This window comes from Ursus americanus, chromosome X (genome assembly GCF_024610735.1).
Source record: "Ursus americanus isolate L20-20 chromosome X, mUrsAme1.1.p, whole genome shotgun sequence".
NCBI classification, from domain to species: Eukaryota; Metazoa; Chordata; class Mammalia; order Carnivora; family Ursidae; genus Ursus; species Ursus americanus.
Window position 1 is genome coordinate 28,936,676 of NC_142164.1, and position 22,702 is coordinate 28,959,377.

The 22,702-nt window shown below is 44.0% G+C and overlaps 1 protein-coding gene and 1 long non-coding RNA gene across 11 annotated transcripts in view; one reads left to right on the forward strand and one right to left on the reverse strand.

Annotated features, from left to right (window-relative positions):
* Nucleotides 1-1,178: 1,178 nt before the first annotated feature.
* On the reverse strand, nucleotides 1,179-9,589 carry LOC148106860 (uncharacterized). Its single transcript, XR_015723417.1, has 4 exons — nucleotides 9,375-9,589; nucleotides 8,865-8,941; nucleotides 6,415-6,488; nucleotides 1,179-1,761 (listed from the first exon to the last, which is right to left on the reverse strand). It is a non-coding gene; the product is annotated as an uncharacterized LOC148106860 (long non-coding RNA).
* A 40-nt stretch (nucleotides 9,590-9,629) lies between these two features.
* LOC148106861 (NF-kappa-B-activating protein-like) overlaps nucleotides 9,630-22,702 on the forward strand; it is a 37,531-nt gene continuing 24,458 nt past the window's right edge. For 6 of the 10 annotated variants that reach the window (XR_015723414.1, XR_015723415.1, XR_015723410.1 and 3 more), the window contains exons 1-2: nucleotides 9,630-10,144; nucleotides 12,788-12,868. Coding sequence is in view for 2 of the 10 variants with exons in the window: in XM_087859961.1 (XP_087716087.1) it covers nucleotides 9,759-10,144; nucleotides 12,788-12,868 (467 nt within the window). In the remaining 8 variants the exon portion in view is untranslated. Of the gene's footprint in view, nucleotides 10,145-12,787; nucleotides 12,869-21,034; nucleotides 21,183-21,623; nucleotides 21,785-22,702 lie in introns of those variants that run through there. The other 4 variants (XR_015723412.1, XR_015723413.1, XR_015723416.1 and 1 more) reach the window with 3 other exon arrangements.

Here is a 22,702-nt window from a genome sequence, read left to right on the forward strand (position 1 = left end):
CCAGGAATCCTGGGACCCTAGGATCATGACCCGAGCTGACGGTAGATGCCCAACCAACCAAGCCACCCAGGTGCCCCATAAAGACTTTATTTATTTGAGAGAGCGCATGAACAGGGGGAGGGGTAGACGGGGGAGAGTGAGAGAGAATCTCAAGCAGAATCCCCACTGAGTTTGGAGCCCAACACTAGCTCCATTTCACAACCCTGAGATCATGACCAAGATTCAACCAATAGACTCAACTGACTGAGCCACCCAGGTGCCCCCCAGGGAGATAAATTTCAAGTCCAAGTGCCTGGTTCTCCTGTTGTTGCTTTAGTCTGTAGTAAAGCACTGTAGACAGCGGCAGCCCTACCTTTTAATTTTCTGAAATACTTTCATGTGTTAGCCTGAAAACATTGCTTAAAATACATTATAGTGGAGGTTGGAGGAAACTGGACATTTGTCTAAAAATTGAAGCAAATGAGAACAATTTTTATGCTAAAACCTGGGAAATAACAATCTTGAAAAAAGTTTCACTGAGTTAAGAAGAGTGAAAAGGTTAGAGAAGAATTGCATACAAACATACCTTGCAGATATGGCACAAATCGAACTTCATGAGTGAATATTCTCAAGGAATTTCTAAGGATATGTTTTTCGATCGTACTATTTTGAAGAGATGGGTTTTATGGAATTTGGTGTTGGTGGCGAGGCTTTCAATTTAGGCCAGATTCCTACCTGTGTTAATTTGAAATAGTTTTTCACGTGTTCAGGCAGTAATGTCTAATTTGTAGGTCAAAAGACTACCATTTGAGACCAGAGAAAATCATAAGTTATCTTAAGAGAGTATTGGTGAAAACCAAAATCCAGGATGAGTTATTAGCTTTGTCCCATGGTATGCATATGAGTGTAGTCGCGGAAATGGGATACAGATCTGGCAGTCTTGAGATTTAGTGAATTTAGACCCAGTTTGTCTAAATTTTCCTTAACTCTACAGGCTAAAATATCAAGGCAGTATCCGGGGCGTCAGCAACTCTTATGTTCTAGTAAGAAGCCACAATGCCCAGGACTTCCTTGTCAGGTCATCTTTGTAACTCTCAAGAGGTTTTCCGAAGATGAATAACCCCTTAGATATCTTTGAGGGAAACCTGTTTTAAAATCCAACTTGCTCCTATTGAATACTTTTTTTTTTAAAGATTTTATTTATTTATTTGACAGAGAGAGACAGGCAGCGAGAGAGGGAACACAAGCAGGGGGAGTGGGAGAGGAAGAAGCAGGCTCATAGCGGAGGAGCCTGATGTGGGGCTCGATCCCATAACGCCGGAATCACGCCCTGAGCCGAAGGCAGACGCTCAACCTCTGTGCCACCCAGGCGCCCCTGAATACTTTTTTTTTTAAGATTTTATTTATTTATGTGACAGAGAGACAGCCAGCGAGAGAGGGAACACAGCAGGGGAGAGGGAGAGGAAGAAGCAGGCTCCCAGCGGAGGAGCCCGATGTGGGGCTCGATCCCGGAACGCCGGGATCACGCCCTGAGCCGAAGGCAGACGCTTAACGACTGCGCTACCCAGGCGCCCCTGAATATTTACTTTAGACTCCGGAAGCTTTCATCACGTTCAGCTTCCCCCACAACCAGGACAACACTGTCCCTAGATTGTCGGGGGCAGAGGCAGCTGGACACTGATGGTCTGCTGTCAAGATACCGACATTTCTTCATCTTGTTACCAGGCTTAGCGGCAGCAGAAGATACCGGTGCAGTTCATCAGCTAGACCCACATTCAAGAGCTGGAAAAACCATTAAAGAATATTAAAGGTGGGAGGAGAGAGACAAGGCAGGAATTACAGTCAAAAGCTTAGCACGTAGTAGATGCTCTCTAAGGGTAAACCGAAGAAGACGCTGCAGTGGTAACTTTCTTAAAATATTTTACTAATAAAAAAATAGGTTCTCCCACTGGAGTTTAATATCTCAGTGGCATAAAGAGTTGTATGTTGTGGGGTTGTTTTTCTTTTTTTCTTTTTTGTTTTTTAAAGATTTATTTATTTGACAGAGGGAGAGAGTGAGACAGAGAGCACAAGCAGGGGGAGCAGCAGGCAGAGGGAGAAGCAGGCTCCCCAATGAGCAAGGAGCCTGATGCGGGACTCGATTCCAGGACCCTAGGATCATTACCTGAGCTGAAGGCAGACGCTTAACTGACTGAGTCACCCGGGTGCCCCTGTGGTTGTTTTGGTTTTTTTTTAAGATTTTATTTATTTATTTGAGAGAGAGTGAGCACAAGCAGGGGGGAGTGGCAGAGGGAGAGGGAGAAGCAGGCTCCTGGGACCCTGAGGCTGGGCTCGACCCCAAGACCCCAGGATCATGATCTGAGTCAAAGGCAGATGCTTGACCAACTAAGCCACCCAGTCTCCCCTATTTATAATATTCTTAGTTGATCTAACAGATAATGGTTTGTTCAAAAGAATAATAGCAAAAATGTATTCAGTGATTATAGCATATGGATAAGTGAAGGGAATGACAGCACAGTTATACAAGACAGGAGAAAGGAACTGGCCACATTCGCATAAGGTACTTGTGCTACCAGTGAAATGATCTAGTGTTTCTTGAAAGTGGACTTATTTGTTGTAAATGTATATTGCAAATTCTAGGGCAACCACTAAAAAAAATTTCTAAGTGTTACTGAGATGTTAAGAGAGGAGAGAAAATTGAATCATAATAAAAAGTTCAATTAAAACCAGAGAAGGCAGAAAAAGAGTGGAAGACAAAATAGAAACCAAGAACAATAACAAAGAATAGAAAATGATCATAAAAATGGTAGATATTAATCAAAATATATCAAGAATAATTTTAAATGTGAATAGTCTAAATATGCCAATTAAAAGAGACAGTAAGTCTGGATAAAAAAATAAACAAGAGCCAACTACATGTCACCTAAAGAAACCTACTTTACTTGTTTTTAATTTTTTTATTTTTCAAAGATTTTAAGTAATTTCTACACCGAACATGGGGCTTGAACTCACAACCCTGAGATCAAGAGTCACACCCTCCTCTGACTGAGCCAGCCAGGCACCCCAGAAACCTACTTTAAATATAAAGACACAGGGCACCTGGGTATCTCAGTCACTTAAGCGTCTGCCTTTGGCTCCGGTTGTGATCTTAGGGTCCTGGGATCAAACCCCTCGTTGGGCTCCCGGCTTGGTGGGGAGCCTGCTTGTCCCTCTCCCTCTGCCTGCCACTCCCCCTGCTTGTGTGCTCTCTCTCTCTCAAATAAACCAATGAAATCATAAATAAATAAATAAATAAATAAATAAATAAATAAAAGACAGGGGTGCTTGAGTGATGGTTAAGCATCCAACTCTTGGTTTCGGCTCGGGGGGTGATCTCAGATTTGTGAGATCGAGCCCTGCATCAGGCTCCACACTCAGCATGGAGTTCACTTGAGATTCTCTCTCCTTCCTCCCTGCCCCTCCCGATTGTGCTCTCTCTCTCTCAAATAAATAAATAAATCTTTAAATAAATAAATACAAAGACACAGATAGCTTAAAGGTAAAGACATTGAGAAAGATATATCATGCCAACACCGAGCAAAACAAAGCTGCACTATCTCAGACAAAGCACGCTTCGGAACAAGGAAAATTATCAGGGATAAAGAGGGGCATTACATAACAGCAAAAGACTCAATTTTCCAGAAGGCACCAATCCTTAATGTGTACATGCTTAACAACACAGTGTCAAAATACATGAGTCAAAAACTGACAGAACCGCAGGGAGAAATAGACAAATCCATTATTGTACTTGAGGACTTCAACATCCCCTCTGTTACAAACTGACAAAGACAGCAGGTAGAAAACCAGTAGAATCAAATATAATTGAACTAAGAGCACCATCCATAAACCAGATCTAAATGACATTTATAGAATACTTCAACAACAGCAGAATGCTTATCCTTCTCAAGCTCACATGGAACATTCACTAAGATAGACTATGTCCTGGGCCATAAAACACACTTCTAGATAACACATGGATCAAAGAATAAACCTCAAGAGAATTAAAAAAAAACATTTTGAACTAAATGGAAATGAAAACACAACTTGTCAAAATTTGAGGATGCAAAGGAAATCAGTGCATGGAGAGACATTCGTCACAATGAATGCATATATTAGAAAAGAAGAAAAATCCAAAATTAATAATCTCAGTTTCCACCTTAGGAACCTAGAGAAAGAAGAGCAAGTTAAATCCAAGTAAGCAGAAGAAAAGATATAAAAATCAGAGCAAAAATCAGTGAAATTGAAAACAAGAAAACAATAGAGAAAATCAATGAATCCAAAAGTTGGTTATGTGAAAATATTGATAAAAGTGATAAGTATCTGTTCAGGCTAACCAAGATAAAAAGAGAGAAGACACAAATTGCTACCATCAGAAATGAGAGGGGGACATCACTTCTGATTCTGCTGACATTAAAAGGATAATAAAAGCATATTATGAACAACTCTGGCCACAAATTTGATAACTTAGAAACAATGGCCCAATTCTTTGAAAAACACAATCTAACAATACTCATAAAAGAGAAATAGACTATATGAATAGGCCTATATCTATTTTAAATTGAATCAATAATTAATAACCTTCCAAAACAGAAAGCACCAGGCACAAATGGGTTCACCGGGGGAATTCTACCAAATGTTTCAGGAAGAAATGATACGAATTCTCTATAATCTGGTCTAGAAAATAGAACCAAGGGAATGCTTCCTAACTTGTTCTATGAGGTCAGCATTACCCTGGTACTAAAACCAGACAATACATTGTAAGAAAGGAAAACCAAAGACCAATTACTCTCATGTAAAAATCCTCAACCAAATATTAGCAGATCAAATCCAACAATGTATGAAAAGAAGTATATACTATGACCAACTAGGATTTATCTCAGGTATGCAAGGCTAGTTCACATTCAAAAAGTCAATTAATATACTCCATCACATCAACAGTCTAAAGAAGAATGACATGATCATATCATCAGATGCAGAAAAAGCACTTGACAAAATCCAACACCAACTCATGCTAAAAACGCTCAGCAAGGGGCTCCTGGGGGATTCAGGGGGCTAAGCATCTGCCTTTGGCTCAGGTGATCCGTGGGATCAGCCCGCATCAGGTTCTCTGCCCCGCGGGGAGCCTGCTTCTCCCTCTCCCTCTACCTGTCTCTCCCCCTGCTTGTGTGTGTGCCCTCTCTCTCTCTCTCTCTCTCTCAAACAAATAAAATCTTCAAAAAAACCAAAAAACCTCTCAGCAAACTAGGAATGTAAGGGCAGCTCCTCAACACGATAAAGGACATCTATGAAAAACCTACAGTTATTAACATACGTAGTGGTGAGAAATTAGAGGCTTTTACCCTACTACGATCCGGAAGAAAGCAGGGGTGAGCTCTCTAACTACTCTTATTGAACATCATACTGGAAGTCCTAGCTGATGCAGTAAGACAAAGGAAAAAAGGTATGTAGATGGGGAAGGTAGAAATAAAACTGTCTTTGTTCACAGATGACACGATTGTCTAGGGAGAAATTGCCAAAGAATTGTTAAAAAAAAAAAAAACCAACAAACAAATCTTCCTAGAACTCATAAATAGTCATAGCAAAATTGCAGGGCACAGGTTAATATACAAAGCTCAATCACTTTCCTATATACCAGCGATGAGCAATTGGAATGTACAATTTAAAACACAACATCATTTATATTAGCACCAAAAAATTGAAATAAAAGGCATAAACCCAACAAAATATGTGTGATATCCCAATATCTATATGTGGAAAACTATAAAACTCTGACTTAAGAAATCAAAGAACTGAATAAATAGACTGTCTGTGCTCATGTAAAATGTAGGAGAAAATCTAGGTAACCTCGGCCTTGGCAAAAAGTTTTTAAAATTTTTTTTGAAGATGTATTTATTTATTTTAGGGGGAGAGAGAGAGTGAGCATGCGAGTGGGGGGGAGGGGCAGAGGGAGAGAGGAGAAGGAGAGAAAGAGAGAATCTCAAGCAGAGCCCCCACAGAGCACCGAGCCCCGAGATGAGCTTAATCCCACGACCCCGAGATCGTGACCTCAAGATCATGACCTGAGCCGAAACCAAGAGTCAGACCCCACCCGACTGAGCCACCTAGGTACCCCTGGCAAAGGGTTTTGAAATACGACACCAACAGGGGTCTCCATGCTCAGCACCAGGAGTCTCCTGAAGTTTCTCTCTCCCTCTCCCTCTGCCCCTCCACCCCTCACCCCCCGGACTCTCGCTCTCTGTCTCTCTCTCTAAAATAAATGAATGAATCTTAAAAAAAAATACAACACCAACAGCACAATCCATGAAAGAAAAACTGAGAACTTGGACCTCATTAGAATTAAAAATGAGTGCCCAGGGGGGCGGTCAAGATGACAGAGTAGGAAAATCCTGAGCTCACCTCCTCCCATGGTCACACCAAGGCTGCATCTATGTATAGAGCAATTCAGGACCAGCAGCTCAGTTCTTGCACACCTAAAGATACAAAGAAAAAGCCACATCAAGAAGGGAAGGAGGGACAGAGATGCAGTCTGTTCAGGACCCACACCCCCCAGGGCAGTGACCCACAAGTGGGAGGACATCACAGGTGTGCACATCCTCCATGGGGAGCAAGGGTTTAAGCCGAACATCAGGTACCTCCCGCCCTGGAGACCTCCACCAGGAAGATGATCCCATATAATGTCTGGCTTTGCACATCAGAGGGGCATAACTCCCGGGGAGTCAGAGGGCTGTAGAAAACTGCCGCTCCGCGGCTAAAGGGCCTGTGCATAAACTCGGACCCAGCACAGGGGCAACAGCTTGAAAAGCACCTGGGCCTTCCATGAAGATTTACTGACTAATGTTAGGGTATGTGCTGGAGGAGCAGGAATCTGTAGGTTCTTTAGGACAAAAGCATTGTCAAAGGAAATAAAAAATACTTTGAGGCAAATTAAAATGAAAATATAAACTTAAAAAAGTATTTGGAAAAAAATTAAAAAATAAAGGTGCGCCTGGGTGGCTTGGTTGGTTAAGCGTCTGCCTTTGGCTCCTGTCGTGATCCCTGCTCTCCCTCTGCCTCTGCCTGCCACTTCCCGTTTGCACTCTCTGTTTCTGTCAATTAATTAATTAAAAAATCTTTGGAACACAGCAAAAGCAGTTCTAAGAGGGAAGTTCAGAGCAATACAAGCCTGCCTCAAGAAACAAGAAAAACCTCAAATAAACAATCTAACCTTATACCTAAAAGAACTAAAAGAACAAAGTCCGAAGTTAATAGAAGGAAGGAAATAATAAAGATCAGAGCAGAAATAAATGAAATAGAGACTGAAAAAGCAATAGGAAAGGTAGTGAAATTAAGAGCTGGTTCTTTGAAAAGACAAACAAAATTGATAAACCTTTAAGAAAAAAAGAGAGGGGACTCAGGTGAATCAAATCAGAAATGAAAGCGGAGTTACCAGTGACACCACAGGAACACAAAGGACTGTAAGAGAGTACTACCAAAAATTATATGCCAACAAATTGCACAATCTGGAAGAAATGGATAAATTCCTAGAAACATACACTCTTCCAAGACTGAATGAAGAATCAATAGAAAATCTGAACAGGCTGATTACTAATAATGAAATTGAATCTGTAGTCAGAAGACTCCCAACAAACAAAAGTCCAGGACCAGATGGCTTCACACTTCATACCAAACGTTAAGTTTTTAAAACTTTTTAAATTATTTTGTATTATCATGCCAACGAGAGGGGCTGGGGCATGGGTTTTACCGCTGGAACTAAAGTGCATGTCTACCAGCCATTGGGCAGGTAGCCCAAGGGCTGTTGCAAAGTCGGCTTTTATAGCCAGTAGACGTGAAAGTGTACAGCCTGGTATCCCACAAGTTAGGGATAGGTTTTCCACCCAAAACTTTCTTTTTTAAAAGATTTTATTTATTTATTTGACAGAGAGAGCACAAGCAGGGATAGTGGCAGACGGAGAGGGTGAAGCAGGCTCACTGCTGAGCAGGGAGCCAGAAGCGGGCTCCATCCCAGAACCCTGGGCTCATGACCTCAGCCAAAGGCAGGTGCTTAACCGACTGAGCCACCCAGGTGCTGCCATCCAAAACTTTCTTATTAGAAATTTCTCCAAATCCCCACCCCAAATCATATAATTTCTCCTACTCAGTTCAGTCCTTGGCGCTCATCCCATGATCAACTGTTTTTACATAGAAGATATCCAGTAGTGCGGTTCACTTTTTCCATTTACATTATGTTAGCATCTTTCCCTTAAATTCTAAAAAAGGAGATTTCCAATAATTGATCGCATTAGTTTTCATGGTCTGATAAGTTACTTCTTAGGAGGAAAGGCCCAGAAGGCCATCTAGCTACTAGTAGACTGGATTCTGAATTTCCATAGTAAACTCATTGTACCTTCAAAAATTAAAGTCAGTAAATTAGTGTTCAAATATTCTTTCTTTTAAAAACAGTATGAAATGAATAGAATAGATAACCATTAACCATGTATTGCTTGAGCTAGTGTATGATGGGACCAGTTTAAGGGGCTGGACAAGAAGGGGCTTACAAATTCCTTTTGCTGGTGCATATTAGTGGAGATGAATTTCTGGGGAATAAATAATCAGTTTTCTCTGGGCTGTGAACTTAACTGTAGTGTATCAGGCTCAAATTATTAACAAAGAATTTGCGCCCTCTAAGCTAACTGGGCAAATGCGGCTTAAACATCACAGCTCACCACCAATATTGATAAACCCTCCTTATTTTGTTTGAGGTTAGAAAGAAAAAATTGGGGACGCCTGGGTGGCTCATTCGTTATGCGTCTGCCTTCAGCTCAGGGCGTGATGCCAGGGTCCTGGGATCGAGCCCCACATCGGGTTACCTGCTCCGCTGGGAGGCTGCTTCTTCCTCTTTCACTCCCCCTGCTTGTGTTCCCTCTCCGGCTGGCTATCTCTCTCTCTGTCAAATAAATAAATAAAAAGAAAGAAAGAAAGAAAGAAAGAAAGAAAGAAAGAAAGAAAGAAAGAAAAGAAAGAAAGGGAGAGAAAGAAAGAAAGGGAGAAAGAAAGAAAGAAAGAAAGAAAGAAAGAAAGAAAGAAAGAAAGAAAAAGAGAAAGAAAGGTAAGGAAGAAAGAAAAAATAAATTGTGGGGGCGCCTGGGTGACTCGCTTAAGCGACTGCCTCCGGCTCAGATCATGATCCCACCATCCTGGGTTCGAGCCCCACCTGGGGCTCCTTGCTCAGCGGGGAGTCTGTTCTCCCTCTACCTCCCCCCCTCGTGCTCGCCCGCGCTCTCTCAAATAAATAAAAATCTTTGAAAAAATTGTGTGTGGGGTGGTATACTCCTACACACAGCCACACACATGCAAACAACGTATATATGTAAAGTTACATTGGCTTTGTTATTCACACGGCCGCTCGGGGGAATGTCTCCTGTGGCCTCTCGCCCTTCCCTTCAGGTATTTCAACTCGAGGCTAAAGCAAAGACTCGTTCTCTAGTCCAGTTTAGATAGGAGCAGCCTCACTCGGGACCGGAAGGGTGAGTGGATCCGGTTGCCCCACGGACTTCTTTACACCGATACACACATCTCCGTCTCGTGGGCAGGACCACCTAGGTCGGGGGAAGGGATTTGCCGACGTACCCGGAACTGTTTCCAAGGTTTCCTTAGTTTCGGGCGGTGGCGCGACGGCGGGTTTGGGACCAGACCAACCGAGATCTTCCTAGGCTCGCGAGAGCGCTCCCTTCTCTAGCGGCTTAGGGGACCCAGCGGCCGCGATGGCTCCGGTGTCGGGGTGGCGCAGCCCTGAGGGGGAGGCCTCGGGCTCCGGGGGAAAGCGTCGCAGTTCGTCGAGGAGCCCTAAACCCAGCAGATCCGCCCGCTCCCCGCGGGGCCACCGCTCGCGCTCGAGCTCGCGCTCGGACTCGTGCTCTCGGAATGGTCTCAGCCATCAGCTGGGCGGCTTCAGTCAGGGGTCGCGACACCAGTCCTACCGATCCCGCTCGCGGTCACGCTCCCGGGAGCGGCCCTCTGCGCTGCGGGGCAACCCTTTCGCGTCAGCCTCCTCGACCGCGTATTATGGCGGCTACTCGCGCCCCTACGGGAGCGACAAGCCGTGGCCTAGCCTTCTGGACAAGGAGAGGGAGGAGAGCCTGCGGCAGAAGTGAGTGAGACGGGCACTGGGAGTCTGACTTGCGCTTTTCGCTCTCTGCCGGGCGCCCCTGCCTAGCCCTTCAGCCCCACCCCCCTCCCCCGACAACGCCTTTTTCCGCCCGTTTCTCCCCTTGGGTTTTCACTCGTCCTCGGGCCCCTTCTCCCCGCGCCCTGGTGTCTTCGCTGCTTCTGCCTCCTGGCTATGCAGCGGTTCCGTCGGGAGCCTCAGACCTACCCGAATTACAGTTTTCGCTTGGTTGTGGCTGTTTTATTTTGCTTACTTTTTTTTTGCAAGCGTGCTTTAATTTCGCGCTCGATTGAGCTCTTGGCAAAGGAGACCTATTAGCCCAAAATGAGCAGTGCCTCGCGCTTTGTAGGCGTACCACCGTACCTTGCTGAATGATCACACAGGTTGGAGGTGACAGGACGTGTACAGTGGAAATGTCGTGTAGCCAGTCGGGAAGGCTGGGGATGAAGAGTTTAAATCGGAGGGGAGAAGAACCCCTGAGACCAGATGATTGCATGTGGGAAAAGTGACCTGCTAAACTGTTGATTACGCTACGTGGAAAAAGGCCCTGTTCGGTGGTCTCAGTGTGACCGTGAAAACCGAGGTCAGGGTGAGATCAGGTGTCCTCTCATGAGTGCGTATTGGGTGGAAAAGTGGATAGTTTAAGAAGGAGAAAGGGAAAGGGTTATAATTATTATCGTGTAAGTCTTAATAGCTAATGGTTATTGAGTGTTAAATTCTGTCAGGCGCTGTACTAGGTGCTCTACAGGTCCCCTGTGTGTGTGTGGGTTTTTAGGATTTTTTAAATTTATTTGACAGAGGGAGAGAACAAGCAAGGGGAGCAGCAGGCAGAGGGAGAAGCAGGTTCCCCGCTGAGCAGGGAGCCCGCCCCCGGGGCCCGATCATGACCGAGCAGAAGGCCGGCGCTTAACCGGCTGAGCCACCCAGGCGCCCCTACATGTCCTCTGTGTCGAAAAAGATTTTTAAGAGTAGCACAGGCATGGGGCGCCTGGGTGGCGCGGCGGTTAGGCGCCTGCCTTCGGCTCAGGGCGTGATCCCGGCGTTATGGGATCGAGCCCCACGTCAGGCTCCTCCGCTATGAGCCTGCTTCTTCCTCTCCCACTCCCCCTGCTTGTGTTCCCTCTCTCGCTGGCTGTCTCTGTCAAATAAATAAATAAAATCTTTAAAAAAAAAAAAAGAGTAGCACAGGCATGGAGGGGCAGGTTAAGATTCCAAAGCTGGGCGACGGCTCCATAAATCTCTTTTTTCCCAAGAATGGGAAGTAATAAAGGATGGCGGTGAAGAGGACGGGCTCCAGAATCGGAATGCCTGAGTTTGAAGCCATGCTTTGCTGTGTAATAGTTGTATGACCTTGAGCAAGTTTCTTGAACTTCTCTGAACTTTATTTCTTAACCATTTAAAAAGGGATAAAATTGGCGCTGAGCCTTTAGAGTTGTGATGATTTAGTTCCTGGGACATAATCATTAGTCCTTGAGTGTTAGCTATTGGGGTTTCCTGAATGGAAGCAGAAACAATAAAAAACCATACTGAGTTAGGTTGGAGACCTACCTCTCCAAATTAAATTTTTCAGTTACCTCCTGGCTGTGTTCGTCAAAAAGCAACCAGCTTCCTACTGGACGATCCTCATCAAAAGATGTCAGAACTTCTTGGGTGAAATTTGCATTTGTACATTTAGAAGATCAATAATTTACCTTACGAGTACAGATGAAGCTGGGGGCAGCAGGGATGAGAACGTGACTGTTCTTACAGCCTGTCATACTTCCCCCTGCATATATAGTCCAAGTTGGGTTATAAGTATAACCCTTTTAGGCTCTTTCTTCAAGTGGGAAACCTGAGTCTAATTCTGCACGATTATAATCTTTTCTCCTGAATAAAGAAGTAAAAAATACTATATTCAAGCAGTCAAACCAATTTATTTTGTAAGGGGTGGGTGGGTGTGTGTAACAAATGCAATCACAAGGAGCTAAACTTTGAGGAATTGAGCCTTTGTTTTTTGTATTTTGTTTGTGAGCAAAATTAAAAGGAAAAAAATGACAAATTTTTCCTGTCCTCCAAGAGTAGATAGAGGATATAGTCCTTTTCCAAAAAAAAGGAACTAAAGGGAAAACAGAAAAAAAAAAACCCTGTTTCTCATTGAGGACAGTTTTTGTCAAATAAAACTTTTCTTTCATTTTCAGAGCTCTCTTTATTTTCTGTTTCTAATGCTTCATTTTTATTTTCTTTATTAATTCCTGAGTTTCTGAAAACGGGTTTGACTAAATCAAAAGTAGAGATTGCTCTTTACTCTCAAAAATGTATGTAAACAAGTTATTTCCAAATATAAAACTGTTTGTGTCACATATTGCAGAAGACGAAATGAGCAATTAGGAGCTAGGTCATGCAAGAGGCAGAAGAGATGCACTTGACAACCTTTTAGGCTGTATTTCTGGCCTGGCCTCAGGCTGTCTGTAGTCTGTGCCATTTGATAGTACTATCAAGAACATCAAATTACAATGAGTATACTTAATTTATTAATTTAACTTTTAAAATAGGAAAATAGGACTTAACTGGACTCCTTTGAATTGATTATATATTTAGGAGACCATTTAGCCATGGAGTTATAATTTATATGCCTATATCTTCTAGGAGATTAAGTGAGAGAGAGAGGATTGGAGAATTGGGAGCTCCTGAAGTATGGGGACTTTCTCCAAAGAATCCAGAACCAGAGTAAGTGATTCAAAAAATACTGTTAAAAGATGTAATGTTTGTTTAAATCCAGAGACTATTGTCAAAATTTTTGTTAAATGAATAACTTTTAAGTACAGCTCACGTTTTTTCTTCTTTTTTGTGATTTATGCTATGCTACCCCCTAGAATTTAAAAACATTGAACATACCTAACGATTAAAACATGTTGCTAGTTGATTTTAACATATTAATTGTCCTTTTTATTTATTTGTTTATTTTTAAAGATCATATTTGTATTTGAGAGAGAGAGAGAGAGAGCACAGGTAGGCAGAGCGGCAGGGAGAGGGAGAAACAGGCCCCCCAGTGAGCAGGGACCCCGACGACTCGGGCCTCGATCCCAGAACCCTGGGATTATGACCTGAGCTGAAGGCAGCCGCTTAACCAACTGAGCCACCCAGCACCCCTTAATTGTTCTTTTTAAATTGTAATTCGGGGGGGTGCTAATTTCCTATTCATAGAAGGGTTCAGTATTAAGACAAATACATTTATATTATTTTGAATTGTTTTTTCTCAACCTAACAGCAGATTGCGTGTCACATGTTAGCCTTACAAAGTGATTTTTTTTTGAGTTAACAGTTGACAACATGGATGGTAGAGTAGGGTTTTCTTATATATATATATCATTTGCAGATAGTGACAGTTTTACTTCTTCTTTACCAATTTGGATGCCTTTTATTTTTCTTGTCTTGTGGCTGGGACTTCAGTATTATGTTGAATAAAAGTGGCGAGAATGGACATCCTTGTCTTGTTCCTGATCTTAGGGTGAAGCTTTCAGCTTTTTACTGTTGAGTGTGATGTTAGCTGTGGGTTTGTCGTATCTGGCCTTTCTTAAGTTGAGTTATGTTTTCTCTATATTCACTTTGGTGAGAGTTTGTATCTTTGGTTGTTGAATTTTGTCAGATGCTGTTTCTGCGTCTATTGAGATGATCGTAGGATTTTTATCCTTTATTTTGTTAATGTGGTATATTCCACATTGATTTGTGGATGTTGAATTATCCTTGCATTTCTGGAATAACTTCTACTTTAGTATGGTGTATGATCTTTTTAATGTAGTATAAAATTTGGTTTGCCAATATTTTGTTAAAGATTTTTGCATCTACATACATCAGGGATATTGGCTTGTAATTTTTTTTTTTAATTTGTGGTGTCTTTGGTTTCCATATCAGGATAATGCTGGCCTCAAAGAGTGAGTTTGTTCTTTCTTCAGTTTTTTGGAATTGTTTAAGAAGTATAGGTCTTAACTCATTAAATATTTAGTAGAATTTACCTGTGAAACCGTCTGGTCCTGGAGTTTGTTTTGTTGGGAGTTTTTTGAGTAATCAGTCTATAGTGTAATCTTCCTGATTTGGACGATTGTTATGTTTCTAGGAATTTATTTCTCCTTGGTTGTTCTATTTGTTGGCACATAATTGTTCTTAGTAGTCTTATGATTTTTTTTCTATTTCTATAGTATTGGGTATAACTTATCCCCTTTCATTTTTGATTTTATTTATATGGGCACTCTTTTTTTCTTGATGAATCTAGCTAAAGGTTTTTATCAATTTTATCATTTCAAAGAACCAACTCTTAGTTTCATTGATCTTTTCTGTTGTCTTTTTAGTCTCTTTTTCATTTATTTTTCACTCTGACCTTTATTATTTTCTTCCTTCTGCTAACTTTGGGCTTTGTTCTTTTCCTAGTTCCTTTAGGTGTAAGATTAGATTGTTTATTTGAGGTTTTTCTTGGTTCTCGAGTTGGGCCTGTATAAAATTTCCCTCATAGAACTTCTTTTGCTGCATTTCATAGATTTTGTACTGTTGTGTTTCCATTTTCATTTGTCTCAAGGTATTTTTTTAAATTTCCTCTTTGATTTCTTCATTGACCCATTGTTTGTTTATTTTTAAAGACTTATTTATTAAAGAGAGAGAGAGAAAGAGCACGTGCACAAGTGGGAGGGTCAGAGGGAGAGAGAGAGAGAATTTCAAGCAGATGCCACACTGAGCACGGAGCCTGACATGGGGCTCAATCTCAAAACCCTGAGATCATGACCTGAGTTGAAACCAAGAGTCAGACGCTTAACCGACTGTGCCACCCGGGCACCCCGACCCATTGGTTATTTAATTCCATGTGTTTATGTTTTTCCAGTTTTCTCGTAATTGATTTCTAGTTTCATACTGTTGTGGTCTGAAAAGATGCTTGATATGATTTCAGTCTTCTTAAATTTATCAAGACTTGTCTTGTGGCCTAACATGGGATCAGTCCTGGAGAATATTCCATGTGCACTTGAAAAGAATGTATGTTCTGCTGTTTTTGGATAGAATGTTTTGTGTATTATCTCTTAATTCCATCTGGTCTAATGTGTTGGTCAAGGCCACTGTTTTCCTTATTGATTTTCTGTCTGAATGATGTATCCATTCATGTAAGTGGGGTGTTAAGGTCTCTTACTATTATTGTATTACTGTCAGTTTCTCCCTTCATGTCTCTTAATAATTGGTTTATGTATTAAGGTGCTCCTATGTTGGGTGCATAGGTATTTACAAATGTTATATCCTCTTGTTGAATTGATCCCTTTATCGTATGCAGTGTCATTCATGTCCTGTTACAGGCTTTGTTTTCTAGTCTGTTTTGTATGATGTAAGTATTGCTACCCCAGCGTTTTGTTTGTTTTCATTTGCATGGAGTATCTTTTTCCATCCCTTCAGTTTCAGTCTCTGTTGTCTTTAGATCTGAAGTGAGTCTCTTGTAGGCAGCTATAGATGGGTATTGTTTTTTTTAATTTATTCAGCTACTGTGTGTTTTGATTGGAACACTTAGGAAGTTTACATTTAAAGTAATTATTGATAAAAAAAAATTATTGGTAGGGGGCGCCTGGGTGGTTTAGTCGTTAAGCATCTGCCTTCAGCTCAGGGCGTGATCCCAGAGTCCTGGGATGGAGCCCCATCCTCCGCTGGGAGCCTGCTTCTCCCTCTCCCACTCCCCCTGCTTGTGTTCCCTCTCTCGCTGGCTGTCTCTCTCTCTGTTAATAAATAAAATCTTTAAAAAATTTATTGGTAGGTATGGATTTGTAGACATTTTCTTGATATTTTTCCGGTTTTTTAAAAAGATTTTATTTCTTTGTCAGAGAGAGAGAGAGTGCACAAGCAGGGGGGAGCGGCAGGCAGAAGGAGAAGCAGCTCCCTGCTGAGCAAGGAACCAGATGTGGGACTTGATCCCAGGACCCTGGGATCATGACCTGAGCTGGAGGCAGACGCTTAACCAACTGAGGCACCCAGGCGTCGCTTTCTGATTGTTTTTTGTAGTTCTTCTCTGTTCCTTTGTTCTCTTGCTCTCTTCCCTTGAGATTTGGTGACTTTCCTTAGTGTTATGTTTGTATTCTTTTATTTTTTGTTTATCTATTATAGGTATTTGGTCAGTGGTTACCATGAGGTACATATATAACATCTTACGTATATAGCAATCTATTTTAAGTTAATGCCCACTTAAGCTCAAATGCATTCTAAAAGTACTACATCCCTTCACCATGTTTTATGTTTTTGACATCATATTTTACATCTTACTATTTTATGTTTCCATTGACTAATTATTGTGGGTCTAGCTGATTTTACTACTTTTGTCTTTTAACCTTCATACTAGCTATGTAGGTGGTTGATCCACTACCTTTACTATGTGTTTACCTTTACCAATGAGATTTTTCCTTTCATAATTTTCCTTTTTTTAAAAAATTTTATTATTAAGTAATCTCTACACCCAACCAGAGCTCGAACTCATAACCCCAAGATCAAGAGTTGCATGCTCCACTGACTAAGCCAGCCAGGCGCCCCTCCTTTCATAGTTTTCTTACTTGTAGTTATGATTTTTCTTTTCTACTTAAAATTAAGTCCCTTTAACTTTCTTGTAAGGCTGGTTTGGGAGTGATGAGCTTTAGCTTATGCTTGTCTGAGAAACTCCTTGTTTCTCCTTCACTTCTGAGTGATAACTTTGCTGGGTAGAGTAATCTTGGTTGTAAGTTTTTTCCTTTTAGCACTTCTCATATATCATGCTATTCTCTTCTGACCTATAAAGTTTCTTCTGAAAAACCAGCTTATAGACTTAGGGTTCCTTGGTATGTAACTAGTTGTTTTCCTTTTGCTGCTTTTAAGATTCTTTATCTCTAACTGTTGACACTTTGATTATAATGTGTCTTGGTCTCTTTGGGTTCATCTCATTTGGGGGTGTTTGCTTTCTGGACTTGGATATCTGTTTCCTTCCCCAGGTTAGGGAAGTTTTCAGCTATTATTTCTTCAAATAAGTTTTCTGTCCTTTTCTCTCTCTTCTCCTTCTGGGACCACTGTAGTGTGAATATTAGTACACTTGATTTTACCCCAGAGGTCCCTTAAACTTAACCTCATTTTATTCAGTTCTTTTTGCTTTTTTGCTGTTCTGATTAGGTGCTTTCTACTACCCTGTCTTCCACATTGTTAATCTGTTCTGCATTCTGTAATCCGCTTTTGATGCCCTGTATTTTTCATTTCAGTTATTGTGTTCTTTGGCTTTGATTGATTTAAAAAAATATTTTCTGTCTCTTTGTTGAATTCTCACTGTGCTCATCCATTCTTTTGAGTTCAGTGAGCATCTTTATGACCATTCATTTGAATTCCATCTGGTAGATCTCTGTTTTGTTTAGTTCTTTTTCTGAGGTTTTTGTCTTGTTCTTTCACTTGGAACGTATTGTCTGTCTCCTCATTTGCGTCTCAGTGTTTGTTTCTGTGTTTTAGGTGGATCAGCTATTGTCCCAGTCTTGGAGGAGTGGCTTTATGCCCGAAGGTGTCTGTGGGGCTCAGCATAAATCCCCGCTGGTCACCCAAGCCAAGTACCCCAGGAGTATCTCTTTTGTAGGCTGTGTGCTCCCTCTTGTGGCTGGTCACGATTGGTGCAGACTCACTGATGTGTGGGGCTGTTTACTGGTGCAGCTGTCGGCTAGGCTTGGCTATGACTACTGTGGGTATGCTGGTGAGTGGGACAGGCTTCTGGCCTGTCTGATTGACAGGCCTGGTTGCAGCTGGTGTGGGCATGCTGGTGTGTGGGGCTGGCCCTTGGCACAGCTGGCTATAAGGCCTGGTCGTGAGCTGCATGAGCACTGTTGAGTAGGGCAGGCTTTCGGTGCAGCTGGCTGCAAGGTCCAGCTGCAACTGATGCAGATACTCTAGTGTGTAGGACTGGGCCTCCATGGCAGGAGCCCTTGGGTGGAGGGTGTGCTGGTCCTGGCCAAGGATGTCTGGTATGTATGGTGGGTGGGGGCTGCTAGAGAGGAGTGCCAGGCCAGGGTGGGCAGGTGGGTGGGGTGAGTCTTCTTGGGCTGACAGTAGATAGAGAAACAGAAAAAAGGATAAGGGATGGGACGGGGCTCTCCTGGTTGAGTAGAGGGGCCTAGGAGGTCCTGCCCCACGGGACGCCAGGGGTCCTGTCCAGGGTGCTGGGACGTAGGCAGAGCAGAGCAGCTGACCGGGCGCTGAGCCCGGGAAAGCCTGCGGAGGGTGGTGCGGGCTGCAGGCTGGGGAGCTGACAACAGTGACGGCGGTGTGCCTCTTTGCCCTCAGTCTGTTGGCCGGGCAAAGATTTTATGAATTGAGGAAATCTGGTCCTAGTTCGTCTAAACATCCATTGTCCCCAGTGTCTAGACTCTTGAGGTAGTGTCCAGTGCTTCGGCTTCCTCCCGTCCCAGCAAGACAAGCCACAGGCTCCTGGGCCCTCCATGCCCAGGCCTCGCTCACAATGCCACCTTTCTCACTATGACGAGGTTTCAGAAGAGGAAGGACCCTTGAGTCATTCTTAAAGGAAAGCTCTTGTTGAAAGATCCAGCACGGCCCTGTGGGTTAGTTACTTACTCTCTGTTGAAGATGGGCTGTTCAGAATGGGGGCTGTATCCCATCAGCAGGACTTTTGAATGATACTGAGCTTCCCCCATCAGTAGGGTGACGCCTGCCTAGCGACTAGGGGTTAGTGGCAGCCCGACGGCTGCTGGTCAGCTGTGAGGACACACACAACCCAGGTGTCAGAGTCACAGCAGGGCCAGAGAGCAGTGCCTCAGCTGCACATGCTGCTGAGGACGGGAAGAGTAATATGGCAGTTGGGAGCACAGAGTCCAAGCATGGAGCCGGGACAGAGCCTGGCACATCGTGGGTGCTATCTCGGGGTGAGCTGCAGGGAGGCCCGTGGCGGTAACTTCCCTAAGCTGTTTTAGCAAAAAGGAACTAGCTTCCCTGATGCAGTTTCCAACCTGAAGGGCATAGAGAGTAGCCTGCTGTGTTTTGTCCTGTATGACTTCTGATGCTCAGTGTACTAAAATGTCCTTTTTTGCTCTCTGATTGAAGGTTTGGTTTAAGAATAGGAGGGTCAGGGGCGCCTGGGTGGCACAGCGGTTAAGCGTCTGCCTTCGGCTCAGGGCGTGATCCCAGCATTGTGGGATCGAGCCCCACATCAGGCTCCTCTGCTATGAGCCTGCTTCTTCCTCTCCCACTCCCCCTGCTTGTGTTCCCTCTCTCACTGGCTGTCTCTATCTCTGTCAAATAAATAAACAAAATCTTAAAAAAAAAAAAAAAAGAATAGGAGGGTCAAGTGGAGGAGACCCCAGAGGGCACTGAGGTTCAGAAACACGCCCCCGGTGGCCCTGGTCCCTCCCGTCGTCATTAACTTGGGTGGACCCTGCCATGCCTCCTCATTCAGGAGCTGGAGTGCGTATGGGTTCTTCAGGAGCCACCGCCGCTGGGGCCACCTCAGCAGCCCATGCCTCTCTTTCCTGTTGTCTTCTTGCCTCCCCTGCCCTGGCTTCCTCCACCTTTCCCTCCGTGCGGCTGCCCTCCTGTGCTCGCTCCCGGTCTCCTACCGTCGGTGGCTCTCTTGTGAGCCCTTTGCCCACACAATGGCCTCGGCGGCGGTTTTTTCCCACGGTGCTTTTGAGCGCATTCCCGTTCTGTGTCGCTCAGGGTTAAGAGCAGTTCCCGAAACGCCCGTGACATGTACTCGAGAGAAGGGCAAATTCACGGACCCTCTCTTTGGGGGCACTTGTCGTCTTTTCAATAAAGTTTTGAATTTATTCTCTGTGTATTTGTTTTGCGTGTGGTACGGGGTGAGTGCACGTGATGGACGGTGCCGCTCCTCCAGGAAGGCAAGGAGGCCTGCTTTCGTGCAGCCGCGTCCCTGAGCCCCCATCAGGAGGCCACGGCCATCTCCGAAGTTCCCCAAGTGCCCACGCAGCCGGCTTACGAGGAGCCACCCTGTCCTGCAGCACCCCATCTTCCCCCGCCCCGCCCCCCCGTGCCCCAGCGGGACCGCGCCGCCGTGCAAGACCGGGTGGCGTCAGCCTCTAGGGAGAGAACAGTGTGCTTCCAGGCGGGGCTGAGGCCCAGTCGCGGCGAGGAGCTGAGGCCCACCCGGGCACTGGAAGGGACACTTGCAAGGGGCTACTCACGGGGCTCCCGGAGAAGCGGCAGCCGCGCGTGCTGCTGGTGCTCGCCCAGGGGTGTCCGATGCCGGCCCTTTGGTTGGAGGAGACGCGCAGACCGCATTCCGGCGGGAGGGTCCTGCGTCTGCAAAGGTACCAAGAGAGGGGCCCCCCTTCGAGGCCAGCGCTGGGCTCTGTGTCCTCCCTTTCGCCCCTCCCCAGAGGCCGAGGCCCCAGCATCTCTCGGTCGTCAGCTCCAGCCGCCCGGCACCTTTCGTCGAGATCGTGCCCGGGGCCGGTGGTCCGTGCGTGCAGTCGTTCCAAGTCCGCGGCGGAGAAAGGACAGGACGTGGGTTTTTGTCCTCTGGGACTCGGGGAGGGAGAGGGGCTCCTGCGGGACCGAGGCCGTGTACCTGTTGCCCGATCGGGTTATTTACACTGGCACACAGCACCCTTCTTGTTGCCAGGACGACCCCAGCCCTGGGGACGAGTTTTGCCGGTGCACCCAAAATGTCTCCCCCGGTCCCCCAAGTTTGGGTTGTGGCGGCGCAGTGGCTTCTGTGAGCCGAGGCGTCCTCGGTCTCCCGTGTCCACGATCGGGTGGCCCCCTCCTGCGGTAGCAGTGGTTCCGGGGTGTTGCCTCGGGATGGGGGAAGCGTAGCGTTTCTTCGAAGCTCCCCCCTAGCCCTGCGAAGCTGCGGGCTTTCTGCGTAGCCACAGCTGTGACTCGCCTCCTTCCTCCCTGCAGAGACCTGGGTGGCCTCAGCACTTAGCCGTGGGCTCTGGGCCCCGTCCTACATCTCCCTCTCAAGGTGTGTTCTCGGGAGCCGTCCAGGCATCATCTTCGCGTCGGATTCCAGGATCTTTGCTTGTAGAAAGCAATTTTTTTTTTAAGGGTATGAAATGTTTTAGTACACTTGCCGGGTAATACAAATCAGTAATTACGATAGCCAAATCTCTGTATCATATATATTTAATATATTAAATAACACAATAATAAAATAACCCCTACCTTAAAAAAATATGGACTCATTTTTCATGTCATCAAATACAATGCTCATATGAGAGTGTAATGAAACTTAATAATCTGTTCACGTGCTAAGGGACAAGGCTAAGCAGTAAATTAATATTTTTAAATATCTTAAAGCAGAATAGTTTCCTTTTTGAGTTTGATAAGCCAAAGACTATCAAGGACTATTTAGAACCTGAATATAATACAGTGGCTATGAAATTATATAGGGAATTTGATGAGAAACAGGCATTTCTTTTTTTCTACTTTTTGTCAGTTAGCAAGTGAATGGAAAACTTTTAACCATAACATTCGTTTCCTTTTTCAGAGCGTCAAGAACCACCTCTGCAGCCTGCCTTGCTAAGGTTACTGCATAATCCTTGCATTCCTGCCATCCATTATCCACCTTCTCAAATTGGAGGGTTTCAGAGTCCCTAGGCTACTGTCTAGATCTGTAGCCTAAATATCAGTTTTTGAAACCACTTCCTGGTATGTTCCTGGATGGAGATTAATGTATTCTTTTTCTTTGTGTATTTTAGTAGTGTCAGATGCTAGAGTTAGACTGGGTATTTTAAATTTAATTTAATTTTTAAATATTATTCTCAAAACATAGTTGATATACAAAGTTATATTAGTTTCAGGTACACAGTATAGTGATTCAATAATTGTATATTCTGTGCTGAGAAACTGGCTGTTTTTAATTGTAATATCTGAATTGATGGGTCCTCTGGCTTTGATCGTCTCATCACTATCCTAAGAGATTTAACTACCAGGAGACCTCAGATGGAGTGGTGACTTGATACGGGTCATATTTTTCGTGCTCATTTAGAGTCTTACTTGCATGATCTGCATTAATTTCAGTATAAAAAGCTTAAGGCCAAACGTAGCATATGGTTTTAGGCTCTACTGGATCTTGAAATTTGGATATCAGATCTTATTTTTCTACCGGGAAAAAAATATCAACAAGCCTTCCGCAATTCAAAATTGGAAACGAATTTTAGGAAAAAAGAAAAGTATAAAAGGATTAATTACCAAATTTTAGATTTAGCTCCTTTATACCGTAAGCCTTTTCGTCTCAATATTTATTCTATTATTGCCAATTTCATCAGTATGTACCCAGATAACAATCTAGATTTAATGAGAGTGGGATGGGATTGGGGAAACAGTACATAAAAGAGGCTTAGGACATTCAAACTGATGTGTTGTCCCACATCTTATGCCACTTGCGCCCTTTTTTTTTTTTTTTTAAGATTTTATTTATTTATTTGACAGAGAGAGACAGCCAGCAAGAGAGGGAACACAAGCAGGGGGAGTGGGAGAGGAAGAAGCAGGCTCATAGCAGAGGAGCCTGATGTGGGGCTCGATCCCACAACGCCGGGATCACGCCCTGAGCCGAAGGCAGATGCT